Here is a 19,903-nt window from a genome sequence, read left to right as displayed (position 1 = left end):
GCCAAACAATGATAAAGCCACCACATTTTGTCACCGTATGCTACTGACCTTGAAGGCTGGGTTTGGAGCGCAGCAGCCCGGTCTCTGCAGGCTCACTGGGGAAGGCCAGGTTGCTGCTGTGGCTTCTGCCTTCTAGGTACTGCCTGTAGATTTGGCTTATCAAACTGCTGCACCTTACTAAGCCCAGCTTAGAAAAACACTCAATTTCAAAGCTGATTTTGAATGTGCAGGAGACAAAACTGTCTTAGCAACCATCTCAGGTATTTGGAGCTCCCTCCCAGAGGAGACCAGCACAGCATGAAGCCACTGAGCCTTTCACACAAAGTGCAAAACCCATTTCCCTCATCTACATTCCATATCTTAAAACCCTGCAAGTGAGAAGACGGCTATGTAAGTAGTTCTGTTTTTACCAAGGCCATCACCAGGCTATCTGGGCTTGTTGCAACACATTGATTAAACACTCAAATTGGAGAGGGCTCAGAAACAATCACTTAACAGCAAGGGGAGCTACAAGGAAATTGCAAAAATGCTCCCATTCTGGAGAGAGGTATTAGTCCCATTTTATAGACAGGATATCTGAGGTGGAAAGTCCCTCTCGGCCACGTTAAGCTTTGCTGCTGACGCTCATCGTCTTGGAGCCATTCGGGCTGTTCTGCATCCAGTGAGTCAGAAATCCCAGCGGGAGGTTTAATCCATCACACGGACAAGTATTTCTACAGCCAGGCAAGGGAACAGTGTTTAGTAACAGCTAAAGGTTTTTGTAAAGAATTTGTTACCAAATCTCTGGTACGCTAACTTCTCCAAATATCTGCAGCTGTCCTTCCATCACAACGGCTCCTCCTTGGCCTGACACAGGATGGGGCAATGCATTGTACCTGTACAAACCCACCAGAATTCAGGCAGAGATCATCAAAAGTGTTTTAATGATTAAACCATGTCAAACATTAACAATGTAGGTATATTCAGATGAGCCAAGGGTTTATTTCTAGCACATTTAGACAGCCTATTCTGAACATTATAGCTGCTGTACTGAGCTATGTAAAGACTCTGCAAACCAGTACCTAGAAATGAAGACACACGCACAAGCTTTGATAATGTAAACATAACAGACACTGTCTCCTTCAAAACAAGGAATGAAAACCCACAAGGCTAGTAAGAGAACGTATTAATTCCCTAAGAGATGTGCAAAATTTTTTAAAAAGATTTAATTTAAAAAAAAAAATTAAACATGTTAAAACTGGCATTTATATAAATATCAAAAAACAAATAGTTAAACGTGAGCAACAACCAGCAGAATGTCTTGCACAGTTCAATTTTTCAGATCTTAATGAATAAAATATTCATAAGCCAAACTCCACCACAGCAGATACCAGAATACCAGCAATAGATATTGGCTTTGCAACTGACTCCTCATACGTGCAAGGCAAGATTTTACAAGAAGGAGTAACTTTAACACGCACTCAAACCAAATCCTCAGATAACAAGCCAAGACATTACCGGTGATATACACAACTCACATTACAGAAACACACATTTCCAGCACATTTCAGTAACGTTTAAAAAACATCAGGTATGACAGACTGTTTAATTTTGCTTGTTTGGGGAAAAAACACGTTTGTGTTAGGCACATTTTAAAAATGAACATATGCTACATGAAGAAAATTACAAATACCAACTCAAATGCAGACAATTCCATCAGAAAAGCATCTTTCCATCTTCATATTTAAATACGCTTTCAGATATGTCACAGACTTAAAACAGTAGCTCCTAATATGTGGATATGGCTATGGTAATAACACTTGAAATTCTGCCAGTTTCCATATTAAAAACCACTCTTCATTTAGCATTTAAGAATTCTCAGAAATAAGAAAAGAAAAAAAAAACAAAGAGAAAAAAAAGATGGGTCCACCCTGTATATACTCTAAACCTTAGAGACAATATTTAAGTCTTACTGGACTGTGTAAGCGCCAATTAATTTTACATTAGTGACATACTTCAAATAAAAAAATAAGATCTATTAAAAAGGTAAAATAACTTTTCCATCTGGTTTGTGACTGTTTAGTCAGTTAAAGCCAAATACACAAAAGTAAATGCGCGATTTCCAATTTCACTGTATCACGTAAGAGATACATAACATCATGTATCACATACAGAACAGTAAAATGATCAATGGATTCTTCTAAATGACCTTTTAATAAAAAGTCAGTCAACTGAAAAGTTGAAACATACCCTAATTTTTAAACCAGTAATAAGCTTTGGGCCCTGCTTTTTAATTTAAGGCATGTGTGTTTATCTACTGAAACCAGCATCGTACAAATTACCTCTACAATCACATGCATGATCTACAGTAAAAAAAATGGAGGTTTAGATTACAGTGTTCTCAAATTGTGAATCATAATTCAGCACCTATCATATTGACTAGTAAGGCAACAGCAGTGTCGGATACTATGATAATACTCCCTTCCACAGTCTATAGCGGGGTCAGTGACAGCCCAGAATTATTTTTAAACTTTAACCTACTTTTATGTTCTGTATACAGTTTCTAGGGTGTTTGCACTGGTTAAGTCCTACATAAATCACACTATTCTAGGCAGGAATAGTTACAGTAGCCGTTAGTATTAGTGCACAACTCATTGTGCTTACAATCAGATGATTTTGTTGTTGGGGTTATCAAAATGGTTTTTCAGTTTGGTCTTCAATCCTTCCTTTGTTTCCTTTGTTTCACATTGTTCTCAAGGGAAGAAAAGCTGTTTGTGTACCCGTTCACAGTGGCCGTAGAGCCATTCTGATACTCTTTCCTCCTCGAGGATGCCTTCTTGTTGTAAGTCTAGAATATATGGAAAGACACATGGTTTTGATTAAATAGATATAAATAACCACTTACTCACAATAACTCAAGAAATCCAAAAGTAAACTTGCATCCATCACTTTTAAAGACCTCGTGCCAGTGGCAAAGTCTAACAAGCTCGAGCATTTTTTGTATATGAGGCTATACTATGCCCTTCATTCATCACAGCAAGAGAAATAGTTCACCAGAAAAGAATAGGGCTTGGTAGTATGATGGTAGCATTGGTAGTGTTAAGTTAACAGTAAATTAGAAACCAGGGAAGCAATTTTATGAACAGACTATGGCAGAAGAATATACTCAAAATGACAAGTGAGGAAGGAGGTTTGATTCACTGCAGGTGACTATCTCAAACAAAGCCAGAACAAGAAGTGGGTAAATGAGAACAGTGAGCGAAGTTCAGAGACAGAAATGTCAAAGGAATTTGCACTGGCCAACATGGGAAGCAAAAACTAACAGGATCAGGGAGGCGCAGGACACCAAAAAAAAATAAATTACAGACTGAAAAAATATACACGGATTAGTGTTTGTCAAAGGGGCTCAGTCGCCTGACAAGAGTGTGTTTCCCAAAATGTGTGCGTGAAAGAAAGTTAAATGGTTAAAAGTTAAAATATGAGTAAAATTGATGAAGAAAGTCAAGTAATTTTTGGATTATACTATCATGTTTAATTAGCACGTCCATATGCAGCAAGTGATATGAACCACAGAACTGATTTTAAGTAGTACTGGAAGATCAGATAGGGAAGCCTGCTATGTTTCCCCCCATGAATCACTCTTACCAGACCTGCAATGCTCAAATCTTTCAAGAGACATTTAAAATAATAAAACAGAGTTTGCTTGTTTGGGGGCAGTAGGCTGTGTTGGTTTGATTTCCTGAAGATGGGTATATCTTTGCACCGAGCCTGATTATGAACACCTCAGAACATATACCAAGTCTGGATCTGTTCAGACATGAAATGAATTCTGTAGAAACACAACTCAAAATGCTAACTTTCCATATGGAAATACAAACAAATGCCTGTAAAGGTGAGCCAAAACCAGTTTTCTGTACGTTGGGAGTTTGGGAAGTTTCCCTGGATATAAAAGCAGCATTTGCCCTTGTAAGAGCAGTAATGAACAATTCCTTCAGGTGCCTCACAGGTTCACAGGCTGCTGGTTTTTTTCAGACTGGAAAGCTGTTTCTTACATAAAGCTTTTCCTCTCCCTTATCTGCATTAGTAAAATGCCTTTCTGTGCCACTCCACTTGCTGAAATTACTAATCGTTTTCATTACAGAACGGATACAAAACATAAGAAGATTCGACACTGGAGGGCAGACCAACAAGTATAGTACTTTAAGAACGTATGCACGTTACTGGAAAATAGCAAAAGGTTATTTCAAGCATATATTTCTGTAAACAGCTTTCCAACGAGATACAGCTAGCAGAATGCTACAGAGTCAATGAATATTACTTTTACCTGAATATAGAAATTTGTGAAGAGGATAATCAAAGAAATCATATAAGAAATCTGGAAATACAGCCACCCCTGAGGAAATGCACATGGCCAAACAACACCACAGCTGGTCTGGAAGATTGTCAGGACAAACTGAGTCTGGGGAGAGAGAAAAAAGAAAAATGAAGCACATTAATGCAAGAAGGAAAAAAGCCATTAGTGACCAAAATCTCATTAGTTATTTCCGAAACAATTACAAAATATGTAATACTTTGTGTTTGAAAAGTTTGTCTTCTCTGTCTTACTAACAGTGTAAACCTAAGTTAGCAGACATTCAGGTTGTGGTAGTCTGTTGTTTAAGTGTTTTTATTTGATTAATATTGTTCCATTTTAGAGCATCTTATGTAGAATTGATTTATAAATATACTAAGGAACAAAGACCACCTTCTCCCTAGTGAGAGCTCATTGGGGTTTGACTCTACCATCCTAACAGAGTAGATGTACATCTCACTGCTTCAGTTGCAACAAAAGATTTGAGGTCACTGGGTCTACACGCAGATCCTACGATTCCCTCCCACAGACAGGGACTGCCTGACATATGGCTCCAGGGGAAGAATTTTCGGGGTAAAGGCTGCAGGGAAGCTGGGGAGGCAGGGAGGAGGACCAGGCTTTAATTACTTTCAATTAACTCTTTTGGAAAAACAGAGTTTGGGCTTAAGTGCTGCAGAGGGCCTTAGGCAAAATTCATCCTTACACGAAGGCTACCAGATTAGGGAATGTTTATTTTAAAAGGGAAAGACTGTTGTGTTCTGCTTTTCTATTTTGCTGCCCTAACAGCTATGCATGCAGAGCAGGCAGGGAAGTGAAAGCAGCTATGACAATCACCAGGGGAACAACCGAAGCACCAAGACACTTGCACACTGTAGCACTCAAACAACCAGGATGAAGAATAGAGCCTAAATCTGGAAGGAAAAAAAACAAAACAAAAAACCCAAACTCACAAAGCAACCTCCCCCTACCCCAAACAATGATGCCCACTGCTACAATACTTTGCTATCCTTCAGGAAGGAAGGGTGCTAAAAAACAAACAAACCAACCAAACCAAAACATTTTGAGAATCAACACACTAAATTGCTGGCAGCAAACGTTATTAATCATCACCAGCAAATGTTAATAAACCTACTGAGAGCTCTGAGAGGGTGCTAACGGGGGCAGGTGGGGGAAAGATAACAAAAAAGTCTATCTCTAGGCTTCAGCTTCCCCACCCACAAAATGGGGAAGAGAGAACACCCATGCACGTTTCCTTGTGGTATTCTGGCTTGTTATACACATTGAAACTTGGTTCTTGTGCAGTATCACTACAGCATCTGCCATAATGCTTAATTTCATTGCTCTTTTCACCTCCAGCACACAGCATTCGGGCTTTATCACTGTACACACAGGAAACAATGCAAATGGACACAAGGAGTCCAACACAGAATTACAAGAGAAAAAAATCTGCCCATTTAAAGTGCAGGAGACCAGAAATATTGAACAGTTTTTAATAAACCATTTACAACTGCATGCAAAAGTGAGACAGAAAAGCCATTGTCCCGCAGGACTAGAATGAAGAGCCTTGTTAGCTGTGGATTGTGTTGCAGTGGTTTCTGGTCTGTCATCTCAACATCAGCCTGAGCAATCAAGGACAGAGAAGAGTGTGCTAGCTCAAGCAGGCTTGGAAGAAAAGCTTCTCCCTCCTCCCTGGCTAGCGAGTCCCAGGAAACCCAGCACTGCGACTCCCAAATGCATCTAGCCATACAACATGGGGGGGTGGAGAAAGCTCCCACTGATCTCAGCACTGATTTGTGTTCACCATCAATCCCCAGCTCCCCATTGTCCTGAAAACAGAGCAAACGGAGGTGCAGAAGCTGGATTTCTAAGGTGGTTTAGGCACTTGAAGATGTAGAAGGTACTAGCCTTCATTCTTCCTTCTTCTACCCCCTGCCAAAATTTTCTAACTCAGTAAACACAAGAGGACCTCATCACAAATACAAGAGCCTGCTGAAGCACTGAAGAGCTAATCACTCACCAGCTGCCCCTGAGTGATGTACTTCTTCCACCACAGATAAGGACGCATTGCTGGAACAGCAGACAATCCATAGTAGGAGTACATGAGGACATGGATAAAGCTGTTCAGTGTGGCACCAAAGTAAGCTAAAAAAAGGGCAAAGGAAAAAAAAACTACACTGCATTACCAGGAACACGCTGTTACATGGAACCTACAAAAATAACAAGTTCAAAATGTTACTATTTAAAATATGTTACTATTTAAAATATGATTTCTCTTAGAAGAAAGGCAAGAGATTGCCCCCTCCTCCCCCCCCCCCCGCCCCCGGATTTTATTTCTGCTCACCCAACAGAGTGGCTGAGCTGCTTTGCAGCTGTGCACTTTATACCAACCTTTTGGGTTTGTTTCCTCAATTTCTTCTTTTTCACATCTACATTACAGCTTCTCAGGGAAACTGAGGAAGCTGATAAAAAGGAGGCACGTAAACATGCCCAACAATCAATAGCTTTACCCATCTCATTCTAGGCTTATTTCACTTCCTTCCAGGCAAGAGCCTATTTTGTCATTTATAACCAAAAGCAACAGGTATCTTCAGAAACTGCCAGTTAGCCATTTTATTTGTCCTTGTTTACAGCACCTTTAGTCATTAAAGGAACTTTTAGCTTAACACCAAACTGCACAGAACTGTGATGACCAAGCAGAACATAAAGCTTGGAACGGAAGAAGAAAAACACATCACAAGAAATAGCACAAAAGTATTTTGAAGACCACACAAACACAAGATAGACTCTAAGTATCTGCGCTTTTGACTGTTGTATAAACAGGGATTGACTTCCCTGGAGAAGAATGTGGTTCCAGATGCACACTTTTTATAAGTTCAGTGTTACTCACTGTTGTGCCAACAACATGAAACAAATACGAGTTTCTATGTTGTTTGGCTCAGAAAGCAGACTCCTGAGCAACCCAGCCTTCCTGAGCAACGCAGCCTCTTGGTCTGCGCTGCCTGTAGTTCACATCCACTGGATTTGAAATGGTTTCTCTTGGATGAGTGTTCAACAAAGCCAGTTATCTGTAAGCTGCACATCTGAACCACAACTAAGCCATGCTAATGCAGTTAGGAAACTAGATGCCAGCTAAAAGCAATGAAATTAAAGAATCAAAGTGAGATTGCCAGACGTTAGCAGGATTTAGACAAGAGAGACATGGAAATCTTCCACTTAAGATGCATTTAGTCAAGTTCATTAGTGCTCACGGGACAAGACTTTAATTGAAATCATTTGTTATGGCTAGTGGTATAATGAGATTAAATTAAGAAAGTAACATCTCAAGTGAACTTGACAGATACAAGGACAAGAGTCACTATTAGCCATCTTGCAGCTGAAACAAGCTTCTAGTCCTGACCTGGAAAAGAGTATTGTTTCATTAGAGGGTCCGCAACCACTGCAAAAAAGAGAAAGCAAGGTTGACAGGTATCAGACCTGGACTACGGCAGCTGACAAATGTCACGCTGCCACAAAAATTCTTCAAACTGCGTAGGCGTGCCTTTTCTAGAGGCTCTGCAGGCAGCTTAGTTCCTGCAACTATCTGCAATAGTTGCAATTCAGCAAAGCAGCTTAATATGGGACAGAACAAAACCAGCAGCTGAAGGTACCGGAGATGTTTGGTTTGACCAAAAGAAAACCAAAACAAGGCCTTGTTGCAAGTGTTCCCCACTGTAACCCCGTACTTACAGTGACCACAAGGCACCCAGTTCATAACAAACCACCAAATGTTCAGCATCGTTGCATGGTGGTAGACATGCAGAACAGTGATCTGATGATTATTTTTCCGCAAAATGAAAAAGAAGGTATCCATGAACTCAATGAGTTTGGAGAAATAGTACCACCAGAGGACACGTATGATCTAGAAAGGAGGAAACAAGTTTTAGAAGCATTGCACATTGGGGGGCTTTCAAGCCTTTTGCTATCTAAGTAATTAAAATCCAGATTCTGTCCTGCACTACTTGGATTGAAGACACTGTTGAGATCTTCTGTAATGCTTCTGCCTCAGGCCTCTCCATAGGACATCTAGGTACAAACCCATAGCTACAGCTGAAAACAGGATAACAAAGACTGTTTTATGAATCTATTGCTGTGCACCTGAGGTGTCCTGGGAGAGACAAGAAAATATTTAACCAGAGTTGGTCCTGCAGTGCTCTCTGTAAAGGAGAGGTCCAAACAGTGACCAGAAGAAATCATCACCACATCCCAGATGGAGAAGGGGAGTCACAACACAGTGGTTGGATACAGCCTGAAGACCAAGCCCTTGTTTTTTTGACCTGGGAACACTTGAAAATTTACAGATAATTACTCACCAAAATACCAACTACGAATATATTGTAGATTAACTATTATGTTTGACAATACATTGCCCATTGTATTGTAAAAGGAGGAAAAAAAAAGCATATAGTTTGAACAAAATCCCCATAATCAAGTGTTCTGCTCTCCACTTACACACAAGCAGACAATCTGAAATGTTATTAGCTACAAGTCTCATTGTACGTTACCTTCATATCAGCTTCTCCTCCACTGTGTGTATCCTGACAGAAGAAATTGTATCCTCCTTCCCATACTCCTGTCACCAGCTGAGAAGATCAAAGAATAAAGTGTTATTTGGGGAGAAGGCTGCACATGCAAACCTCCACAGCAGGTCTGCCGAGACATCTGGTGTCAAGGGACTCATGGGCACCCAAGTGTGGCATTAGGTTGAGTTCAAGCTCCAAGCAGTGATCGAATCATAGTGGAGGGTGAATTAACAAATTCTTCCAGTTGGGGTATACCAGAATAAAAATAGGAGGTAGCATCTTATCCCACATAGGGTGTGTGTGTTTTGCACAGTTATATTCCAGACAGATAATCAAGAAATATCCTTCCTTTTTGGCTGATGATCTCATTGTTGGAGAAAGTGAACAACCAAAGTAAAGTAAATATATTTTTCTTCTGATTATTTTTGGAAAGAAAAAGTTACATTTTAAAGAATTTTAAAGAAATTTTATACACAGAGATCTGACTACAATTTTTTCAACTGTGTAACCGAGCAAATCGTCAGCTTTGCTATCCTTACCAGCTAACAACTGATGGTTTACCTATTGAAATTCTTCAAGATCTTTTTAAATAATTCACTCATCCTGAGTACATTACATTCTTCCCAGTACAAGTGACTTCCTCGGCAGGATACACCGTTGCTTGCCTGACTTCCTGGCATAAAAAATAACACCCCAAACATGACGGAATTACTTTTAAGAGTAACAACCTGCTATTAGTCACGAGAGGATGTCGGGGAGCCCATTGCTGAGGGGCTGGCTGAAACCTCCGAAGAAGCAGGAGGCCAACTGGATGTCCACGTCCCACCTCTTCCTCCAGAGCAGAGGGAGAGGCTGAAACGGGCTCTGGAGGAGGCTGAGGGACAGGGGAGATGGAGGGGCAGGACGAGGGTGGGATGGGAGGAGGGAGCGGGTGCAAGGACAGGAGCGAGCTCCCCTTTAATATCGCAATAGAAGGGATCACTGGATGTTGTTTATAAAGGTGTTTTTCCTCTTGGGAATAGCGTGAGGAGACGAGTAACAAATTTAGACAATTCCCAAGTGAAAAAAAGAATTCTCAGCTATCCCCAAAAAAACATTTTAAAGGGACAGACAGAGTCCTGCACAAGCAAGTTGTCCCTTTTTGGCCTTAACTATGCTCATGCAGGATAAAAAAGAGTTTTGCAAAGCCACGGTGGAACACTCTTTGTACCATAAGTCATTTAAAATCATCACTTGATTGAAGGACTACAGTAACTAGTACGATTAAATGTTGCTCAGAACCGTGAATGGAAAGCTAATTCTGAAAGGTACAATACAGATTATCGCTTAAATGATCTACCTCTTCCTAATATTATTTCTTTCATGCCTCATTTTCCCCCTAAATTAGCTTTTAAAATACCCAGTCAGCCTAGGTCATTATTTTTGACCTTCTGAGACAGAATTATTGCCACTATTTAGGAAAAAAAAAAAAGACATCTAGTTACATCATAACATATAGACCTGGAATTATCTCATGTATTAGAGATAAATCAATACCACCCTGCCAGAGTGAGAGCAGGGCAGCCGTGCACATCAATTGCAGACCCAAGCAATTTCTCTATCCAAGCAGCAAAGGGAACACAGCCTTGGGAGAACTCTTCTCCCGCCCATAAGGCGGGCACGGCTGTGCAAAGCACACCAGTTTAAAAGTGGTACCCCACTAAAGGACTGGAGCAAGCCTTGCACCAAACCGCTCTTTGGGCACCGAGGGAAAGCCTGTGCGGCTTTGCGAGTGCCCGCCAGTCCCTCAGACAGAAGACCACATTGTGCTGTGATCATGTTGTTAAGAGCTTACAGATGTTTTCATACAGTTCTCATAGTTCAAGGAAGTGTTAGGAATAGAGGGATAATCACAATGTTTATATTGTAATTAATCCAAATAGCATCCATCACTAACGCTGCAGCCCATAAACTTCTTCCAAGGAAAGGCTAGCATAGTGAAACCCAAAGAGCTTTCCCTGCAAACAATACAGGTTCACTACCTAACGCGTAACGCAACCAAAGGTGTCTGGATGGATCTCAGCTCTCTGAAGGGCAAAGGCATCAGTGTAGCTATAGGTAGCTTCAGCTAAACTCGAGTGCTCCCTTGTTTCCAGAAGAGCATGTAATAATATGCTAGGAGCTGCAATACTCTCACAGCCACAGGGGTTTAAATGATAGAAACAAAGCAATGTTTGTAGGAAAGGGTAACATCTTTTATAATATAAACAGTTACTATAGTTATTATTATAAATAACAATTAATAAGTTAATCATTATTAAATAATTTAATCCCTCCCTTCACAGAAGGAACTAAATGGTGAAAAGCTGCTACCACTGCACGCAAACTGCCGCTGCTGCCCACAAACCTTGCTCGGTGCAACGTACAGCTCATAGATAATCCTTTTCCTGAGTTAGCCAGCTGCTTCTTTGCCTGACACCACTATTTCTTGCACCCACAATACTTTCAGCACATGCTGGAAGGCTTCAGAAAACAAAACCAATGGGCCACTCCGAGACCTGACCACGAGTGGTTCCCAAATGGCTCTCTTATGCACGGGGCTGGCTGTACGGCACCGGGGAGCTGCTTACGTGCCACCTGGAAGGCAATAAACAGAGGTGTCATAAAAGGCTTCCAGGACGGCCAGAGTTTCTAACCTCTCCCTACAGCTACTGTACAGCAGACGTCAACTTGCCCAGCAACAGGCTGGTGGCTCCTCGGCCACCCCAGGCTTGAGACAACCTTTCCCTGCCCGCTGTCCCAAGAAAGTCCTTCATCTTCAGGTTGGCAGGAGCCCAGGCTTGCTAATGGCACTGCTGATGCACAACCACAGGCACATCTTCTCTTGAGAAATTAACCTGTCCAGAAAGGTCTGACTACAATAATTTTCACCAGAGTACATGATTTTTTAAACGACACAAAAAGAGACAGCTCCTTCATAGGCTGATTAAAACGGTACTCAAAGTCAATGTTAAGTCCCTCAGCTCAGGGAAAAACCCTGCAGCTCAAAGCTGCTGTTGTGCTCAAGCAACTCATACTTCCTTCCCCTGCACTGAAATCTTCTTTTTTATATTGCTTTCATTTTGTAATTCCATTGCTGAGTTCTTTAAAATGCTGTGGCATGTGCTTTTTTAATCAACTCTGCTACCAAAATAAAGCAGCACACTAACACCAGTCTGACTGGGCTGTAGGAGAAGTGTTACTGGGGAGGATTTTGTCTTCTCGTGATAAAACCAAAGTCTGAGACTCACTGGAGAGGGGCAGATAAGGGACCCAGCACTGCATCACACTGTCAAGGCGTGATGGGTTTAAGAGCTTCAAAATACAGCTAGATGAGAGTGAAAAGAAACCGAAGTTCATGTGTCCAAGCAAAGAAAGCAAATGCCTGCAGAGATAGGAAATTTTGTCTTTACATGAATGCAGTCACCTCAGGACAGAGATAAGGGCTTCGGGACCTGTAGACAAAGAAAAGGGAGAGGAAAGAGCAGCCTGGCAGCGAGCTACCACCCGCGGCTCAGGTGCCACGGCTCCCCTTCACCAAGTCCCCTCCTTCCTAAAACAGGGTGCGGCTCTTAGGATGCCCTTCCTTCAGCATACGCAACACCCCTCCTCAGGAAAATCTGAGGCTTTTCTCGGGCAGGTTCAGTAGGGAATTCGTTTTTTAGATGAAGAAAAAAGACAGTAAAGAGGTGACTTAAAGTGAGCCTTCATCACTGACCAGTTTTCTCGAATGTAAGTCTGGGTGGTCCAGATCACTTGGATAGTTTTGCTAACAAACACTCCCGAAATAAAATAGGTCTGCGGGTCATACGACTGGGTACCTGGCACTCTCCCTACTTCGCCAAATTACCCAGCCGAGACTCGAGCAGAGAGTCACGGAACCTCCTCGCAGCGTTGCGAGACAGCTCGGCTTGTGATGCCCGCGTAGAGCCGTGAGACGGGTGGAAGCAGTGCTGCCTCTGCGGCTCTTTCAGACACAGCCGTGCCAGCCAGCGGGCCATTAACCCCTGTCCTATCGCCCTCTGCCAGCCGTCCCGCTACGCACCTTCTCCACCACGCAGGAGGCCACCCCTTCCTGCCCTTGCCCAAGGCAGGAGTGTGATTTCCCCTCAAAGTCCAAGCCCCGTAGATTTATACAGAATAAAACATTATTTGCCCCTAATGAGCATCCCCTGTTCGTGAAGTAGGGGAGTGACAGGTCAGCCTGGAGAAACCTGTCCTGCTCCCCTAGATCTGCCTTGCCTTTTATATCGTCTGGGACAAGCACGGGCCACTACTCTGTTCTGCTAGTACCAGAACGCAGCCCGGTCACTAAATGTCTAAATAAATAATTTAGAGGAAGTACACACAGAAACTACTATCTTAGGAATTCCAAATAAGAAGTATAAGATTTCTAGTGATTTTAAGATAAGGTTATATTATATTACATTAGTAGACCAAATGGTGCAAGTACATAATAACTAGAATTATAGAAACCCTACAATGCAACATCTTTTCCCCCCACATTATTGCATACAAACATGCAGATGTAAAGGCCAGAAAACCAAGTAGGTCATCTTTCTCATCCTAGTTGGGAGGATGCCTCACCTTAACATCCTGGTTTGGTCGCATAATATTTAAATTGAGCTGTGATGCTATGAATCATGACCTGAACCACCACAGCCGTAACTCAGGAAAAACTCCAAAGCAGTGTTTCAGGTATATCATATGCAAGCTATTAAAGCAGCTTATTTTCAGACAGGCTACTAAACAAGTTCATAAGTGGTGATGTTTTATGACTTTCCTCAAACCAGGACTGAAGGAAGTTTAATCCAGCTGAAACTTGAAGTGACAACAAGGAAGAGCACAGGGAGTTACATTTATTTTTTGAATGCTGCTCTTCACCATTCTATTTTAAAAGTGAGTATGTGTACTATAAAGTGCTACTGATGTATGGCTAACCCTTCAAAGCCAAATTTCCACGACTGACGTGATCCAAGTGAGAGTCTCGCCTGCTTTGCACTGACACAGGTAATTGCGGAGGTACTACAGCTAGAGATCGTACCTGGAGGTGCAGGAAGCTGATTTTTTTTTTTCCCTATCACCTGGCCCTTCAGCTCTCTCCCTGCAAACATCAAGCAGCACGGCATTATGTCAGCACAGTTCTCTACTTGGCAGCACTTCTATGGGATCAGTCCTTTGTTGCAGAACATCGCTTGCCCTCATGTCTAGCTTGTAAGTGCTGTCAAACGCATTCTATTGCAACCACCATGAGTTTAATAGTCTTCATAGCACTGTAGTATTGTGTATTCCCATTTATAAAGAGAAGGTATATTTACAACAATACCAATGAACACTTCCATATAGATAATGTTACGTTAAGAGCAATATTCACTTTGATGTCAAGTGTTTGACTACATAGGAAGGAAGAACCTTAATATTCACTGTATTTTAGTTGTCTCATTCCTTCACAATATAAAAGCTATTCAGCTGGTTACAAGTATGAGGACTTCTTCATCATACAATAAATAGTCCTTTCTTGGTAACCAGGTCATTGTTAGCAAGAAAAAGGCATTTATAAGATCAACAGTTCAGATCTTTTCTATTGTTTAAATTTATCAGCAGGTTCTGCAACATGCAGAATGTTACAGTAATTTTCATTTGGAAACTATGAGTATTATTCCAAGTATTCAGGGAAAAAAGACTGGCTATCCTGAGAGTTTTATCCACACTTAGTACAAGTGAAGAAAAGTCTGCACTTGTAAACCCTCAATAACATAATTGGAGGTTAAAACAATAGATTATTATATAATTATAAATAATAGCTGCATAAAATAATGCACATGTTGTACATGAAGTCCACAGCAACACTACTTTTAGACAAATTAAACAGATCAACACACAATTTTTTCTGGATTATAACATCCTGACAGGGAGGTTAGAAATGTAAACCCATCAAGATTACGAATTGTTCCGAGTACCTACTGAATGCAAAACTGCTCCCCCTGAAGAATTAAGTATCAAAGTTCTTAATAACCCAACTCAGTAACCTTTGACTAGACAATTCACTATGCAAGAGAAATAACTTTAAATTTTAAATCACTTCCTATCTAAACACTCACCTTGTAAAACACTATGGAATTAACTACAAACTTAAAGGAGGATTACAGCTTGCATATACTTCTAAGCAAATGCCAAAAGGAAAAAAAAGAAAGAAAAAAATAACCCAAAAGAAAAGAAATTAGTAGTTTTAGCTCTAGCTTGTAATCACATGTTGAAAATGAAATCTCTCCTTACAGAAAGGAGAAACACTTTTGGTTAAAAGCAAGCCAGAGTATTCTGTACATTAAAGCCACACACTCAATCATTTTCTGACCACATTCTTATTTACACTGCCATACTTCTTCATTTTCACTTTAATAAAAGCCATACAATTATGCGTAAAAGCAACTAAATTGCTCTCTGGGAAGTGGAAAACTTGATACTGCCTAAATCTTTGTTTTGTTAGGAAAGAAAATAAGTTCCCAGAAAGTCCAATTCAGTTTGAAATATATTTGTATGTTCAGATTTTAACTTCCAAGAAACAGATGAATCACAACAGCATCAGTGCAATTGTTTCAGCAAAACTAAGAGGACATAAAAGAAGCTATTGCAAGCTTACAGAAACAGATGTGAAAAGTGCATGCATGATTAAAGACATTTAAATAAAACACATTTTGCACTCCAAATCAAGCCATAGTTTTGCTACAAAGTACTTTGTACAATACACCAGCACAATCACGTTGAGCGTGACTTCTACGCAAGGAGGAGTTACTGAAGGAGTAGCCAGGTTCATGCTGAAAGATCAGTCCTTCACTTGCACTGAGCAAAAGAAGGGCATTTGAAACATTGCTAACCAAGGTCAGCATAGACGTTTAAGGCAAGATTTGTTTCATACCATCCTTAGTGGTAACATTACAGCTATGGTTTTCTCCCCTGAGAAGTGACATTGAAGAATGGGTGCAACACTTCTGCAGATGTTTCCCCAGGTTTAGGAGGACTGTCCTTGGAGATCATTTTCAACATAAGCCAATATAAGTAAAACAGATACTGCAAAATAACCCCGACCCAACCCCTTTTCTCCTACCTCATAAAACATATACAGAGAAAGCAGTGTAAGTCCAAGGTTGTAGACCACTAGAATACCCCTGCATGAGAATGGTTGCTTATTCCGCATGTACTTTGGTCCTAGCCATACGATTAGTAAGTACAAGACTGAGAAGATAAAGGTAGGTGTATAGTTCTCCAGAAGAAGCCATCCTTTTACTCTGGGGTCTGAAACAAACAAAAACATACAAACACTTAGATTTTGTAAGGGAAGAGTTCAATGCATCCAGAAAAAGCTGTACCCAAAATGCTTCTAGCACCAGAATACTGGAGAAAGATGAAGGAAGAGCAGCAAGCCCTTTTATTAAGGGCCACATTGCTAATTACAAACAATCTTTGCAAACACCAAGATTTTAGTTACACGGTTGTTAAAGAAAGCAGAAATAATTACCTTCCTGAGGCAAAAATATTCTTAAATTGTTACCGCTATTATTTTTAAATACTCATTACCATTCAGAATCGTTGTCCATCTTGAATACCACAGATGAGCTTAAGTTCTAAAGAAAAGCTTCAACAACTATCTCCCCCTTATTCTCTGAAACCAGCCTTTCCCAATAGTACGCACCTTATTTCCTCACAAAGCCAGCAAAGCTAAGAGTGAAGCAGATACCTTCGTGGTTTTTGGTGGATGATCCTGATGATTATTTTCTAATCAATACTAACCCAATTAGACTTACGTATGTGCTACTCAAAAGGATTAAATTTTGGAGTCCTTGTATGAGCAATGAAACACAGAGCAGTCAGTCCAGTCTGACTAACCAGTCTGGTTGGCAACATGTCGTAAAGCACATAAACCACCCCGAATAAGAGGATCTCAGGGGAACATTTGGGACAAGCGTGTGATCCTTTTGAACCACAACTGGGTTATCCATACCCAGCAACAGCACGGTATTTCACTCCTCTCACTAAAGTCGACCCAAAAGATTGAAACCAAGTTTACCAAACAATATATGAACAATTTGAGTATTGCTGGAATTCACAGCCCTGACGTAATTTTAAAGTAGTCATATGCGGATCGTGAATGTGAGTATTGAGGCATTAAAATATAAGTTGGGAAGTAGCTAAGAAAGCCGGGAAATCATTTGGATTTGCTACCTTTTTGGCTCATTATTTTGAAGACATGGCAAATATGGACTATATACCAGCACATGCAATATGTTATCTCAGAACATCTAGACCAATTTAAATGGGCTTAGTATGAATAGCGGGGCAACAAGGGCACCAACCTACTAAAAGCAAACAGAAAACACACTTTGAAGGATCAGAGGCTTGTTTCACCTCCTGTGGACTCTGTCCTGCAAGGAAGCAGCACCACCACCTGTGTTTCACTGGGACAAAGAAAGAGGTAGAAAAGATGCTACTGAAGTAATCGGAGGAAAAAAGCAGGTGCCACTGAGCAGCTCTGCTAAGCACACTACGTACGGGATGATTACATTTAATCGCTCCTGGTCAGGAGCAGGTAGAACAGGGCCATCCCTACCCTAGCTGGAAACCCTCACCATGAGGCCACTACCTGTCCCAGTCCCACTGCCTCTCCCTTCCTCACGCTGACCAGGATTGCTGTTCTACACCTGTAGTCTTTTTCCCAGTGAAAAACCTACCAAAACCATTGTTTCTTTAAAAAGAATGGTTTCAAAGAAGCAATTGTTTCCAAAAACTACAGATTTTTTCAGTGAAAGATTTCTTAGCAGCTCTAGGTATGAAGGCAAGAGTATTTTTATTTCATCAAATGGAAATTAAAAAAAGATTTTTTTTTAAATCAAAGCTATTATTAAATTCTAAAAAAAAAAAAAAAGACGGCAAAGATCTGAGTGAGATGTCATTCACTAAGACTAACAACACGAGCTTAACTGATAGTAAGAATAGCACCTATGATTGTCATAGGTGAAAAATAAATAGCTCTTCAAGTGAAAAGATCAGAAGCATTGAGTAGACTTTTTTATTTATTACAGAATCACACATTTTGATGCTTTGCAGACACTAAAGAAAGCACTCACCTGTCAAAGTCAGGATGTTAGAGGGAAGCTGTTTCTTATGCTCTAGTATCTGCATTTAAATATCAGTTTTATTTATGTATTTAATTTTTGAAAGATCTTACCTCTGGGTCCAAGCCAAACATCAAGGTAGCTATTGATTGTTTTATCCAGAAGTTCCATTCTACAACCTACTGAAATGGAAAGAAGAGGAGAAAGTTAGTTCTTCAGCTCACAGAAATAGTTTAATCATCTGAATACCATCTGTTAGGGTTAACAATGAAAATACTAATGTGCAAAAATTGCAGCAGATACACTAGACATTACCAGCATATATAAAGTTCGTAAAGTTTATTTTAGTCTCAGACAGCCACTGGCGTAAGAGCACTGTTTCCCACTTTAGTATTTAATCATGAATCTAGATACAGAGAAGCTTAAAATAATGAGTTCAGATTAACCCGAAGTTCTTTTTAATTCTGTATTTTTAAGTGCAAATACGGGATAACATCTTGCAAGATCCCTCTGCAAGGAGTAAGAGGAGGAGGAAAAGAATTGGACCTTGAGAAAGCCAGCAACATTGAAATTCTCAAATAAATACTATGAAGCTCTTTTAACAAAGAGCCTTGAATAGCTGGCAACGCTAGCTGGGAAGGAGGAGGGAAGGATAAAAAAAGGGAAAACTGGCTCTGCTATCACTTTTGCGGCCAGGTGACTGATTACACCTCTGATTAACAGCCCATAAAACCAAGAGATCAACAGTCACGAAATGACAGAGAGAGCTGCAGAGGCAAGGGAGAAAACATTGCAGTTCGTGACATGAACATCTCCAGTTCCAGAAACTGCTTACTGGCAAGGCATTACCAGATAAAACTCATCCAACATCAGTACAGTAGAATGATTCAAATGTTATCTGTCAGCTCCTCGCATGGCCAGTACTTATTAGTAGCACCTGGTATATACTGCGAGGTACATAAGCCGCTGTACCTCCCTAAGGCTAAAGCAGGAAAGAAGGAGCGACACTTTCCACAAGCAGGGACAATTGCACATGAAGACATTCTCAAGAGAGGCGGGTCATTTTCTTCCTGATTAAAAAACCACCACCAACAAAAAAACCCAACCAAAAAACCCAAACCCAACACCCTCCCAATTTCTTCTTTTCTATCCAGAACTGTACTGAACCTTCACTAAAATTATTTTATCCTTTTTTAATAGGATAGTTTTCACTTCTTCATGTTTCTCCCCCCCCCCGAAGTACTAAGATTAACGGCAATTTTTAGTTACAGGGAAATAATGTAAGTAACACATAAGCTGTCAACATATCCACAGCACAAACTGAAATGACTACGCAAGTTTACACATAGTTGCTAACAACAAAAAAGTTCATCTCTATTTTTTTGGTTGTAGCTAAAGAAACATGTCCTTTCCACCTGTGAAAACCCTGCCTCTAGGGGATTTCTGACTTATGCAAGTAAAATGAACAGTAGGTCTTCTGGTTTTAGTCAGCTGGGACTGACACCTCCATTTCTTTTGAGTCCAGCAAGAAAAGCCAGGCAGGATGCAAATGACATCCCCTCCCCAGTCCTGCCGCCTGGCCCCCGCAGGGGCTGCGACTTCCCACGGGACCAAGCAAATACAACGGGTTTGGATCCATGCATTTCCATCGCGCGGTCATCTGTGTAAGCCCACATCCCTTCCACCGCAGGGATCCAGGCAGGAGGCTGACGCGCTCACCGAGGATTTCTGGCTGCAGCCCCAACCCATTGTTTCCCGCAGGGCTCTCGGGGACACGCGCAGAAGAGGACTCTCCCCTCCGCATGCATGAAGTCTTTGTACCGCGCTGGACTACGCCAGGGCACAGAAATGTCCCGGGAATCTGGTCAGCAGGCACAAACAGAAGA

The 19,903-nt window shown here is 41.0% G+C and overlaps 1 protein-coding gene across 3 annotated transcripts in view; it reads right to left on the bottom strand.

The window, feature by feature from the left end:
- Window positions 1-906: 906 nt before the first annotated feature.
- The window catches only part of ELOVL5 (ELOVL fatty acid elongase 5), a 38,791-nt gene continuing 19,794 nt past the window's right edge, over window positions 907-19,903 (bottom strand). For 2 of the 3 annotated variants that reach the window (XM_049819410.1, XM_049819412.1), the window contains exons 2-8: window positions 18,131-18,199; window positions 16,013-16,200; window positions 8,872-8,949; window positions 8,057-8,228; window positions 6,348-6,472; window positions 4,304-4,438; window positions 907-2,827 (exon numbers count right to left, since the gene is read on the bottom strand). In XM_049819410.1, the coding sequence (XP_049675367.1) occupies window positions 2,696-2,827; window positions 4,304-4,438; window positions 6,348-6,472; window positions 8,057-8,228; window positions 8,872-8,949; window positions 16,013-16,200; window positions 18,131-18,188 (888 nt within the window). In that variant the 5' untranslated portion in view covers window positions 18,189-18,199 and the 3' untranslated portion in view covers window positions 907-2,695. The remainder of the gene's footprint in view (window positions 2,828-4,303; window positions 4,439-6,347; window positions 6,473-8,056; window positions 8,229-8,871; window positions 8,950-16,012; window positions 16,201-18,130; window positions 18,200-19,903) is intronic. The other variant, XM_049819411.1, reaches the window with a different exon arrangement.

Source organism: Accipiter gentilis, chromosome 16, assembly GCF_929443795.1.
Source record: "Accipiter gentilis chromosome 16, bAccGen1.1, whole genome shotgun sequence".
Classification (NCBI taxonomy): domain Eukaryota; kingdom Metazoa; phylum Chordata; class Aves; order Accipitriformes; family Accipitridae; genus Astur; species Astur gentilis.
The sequence above is the reverse complement of the archived record's forward strand: the minus strand, read 5'-3'. Positions and strand labels throughout refer to the sequence as shown.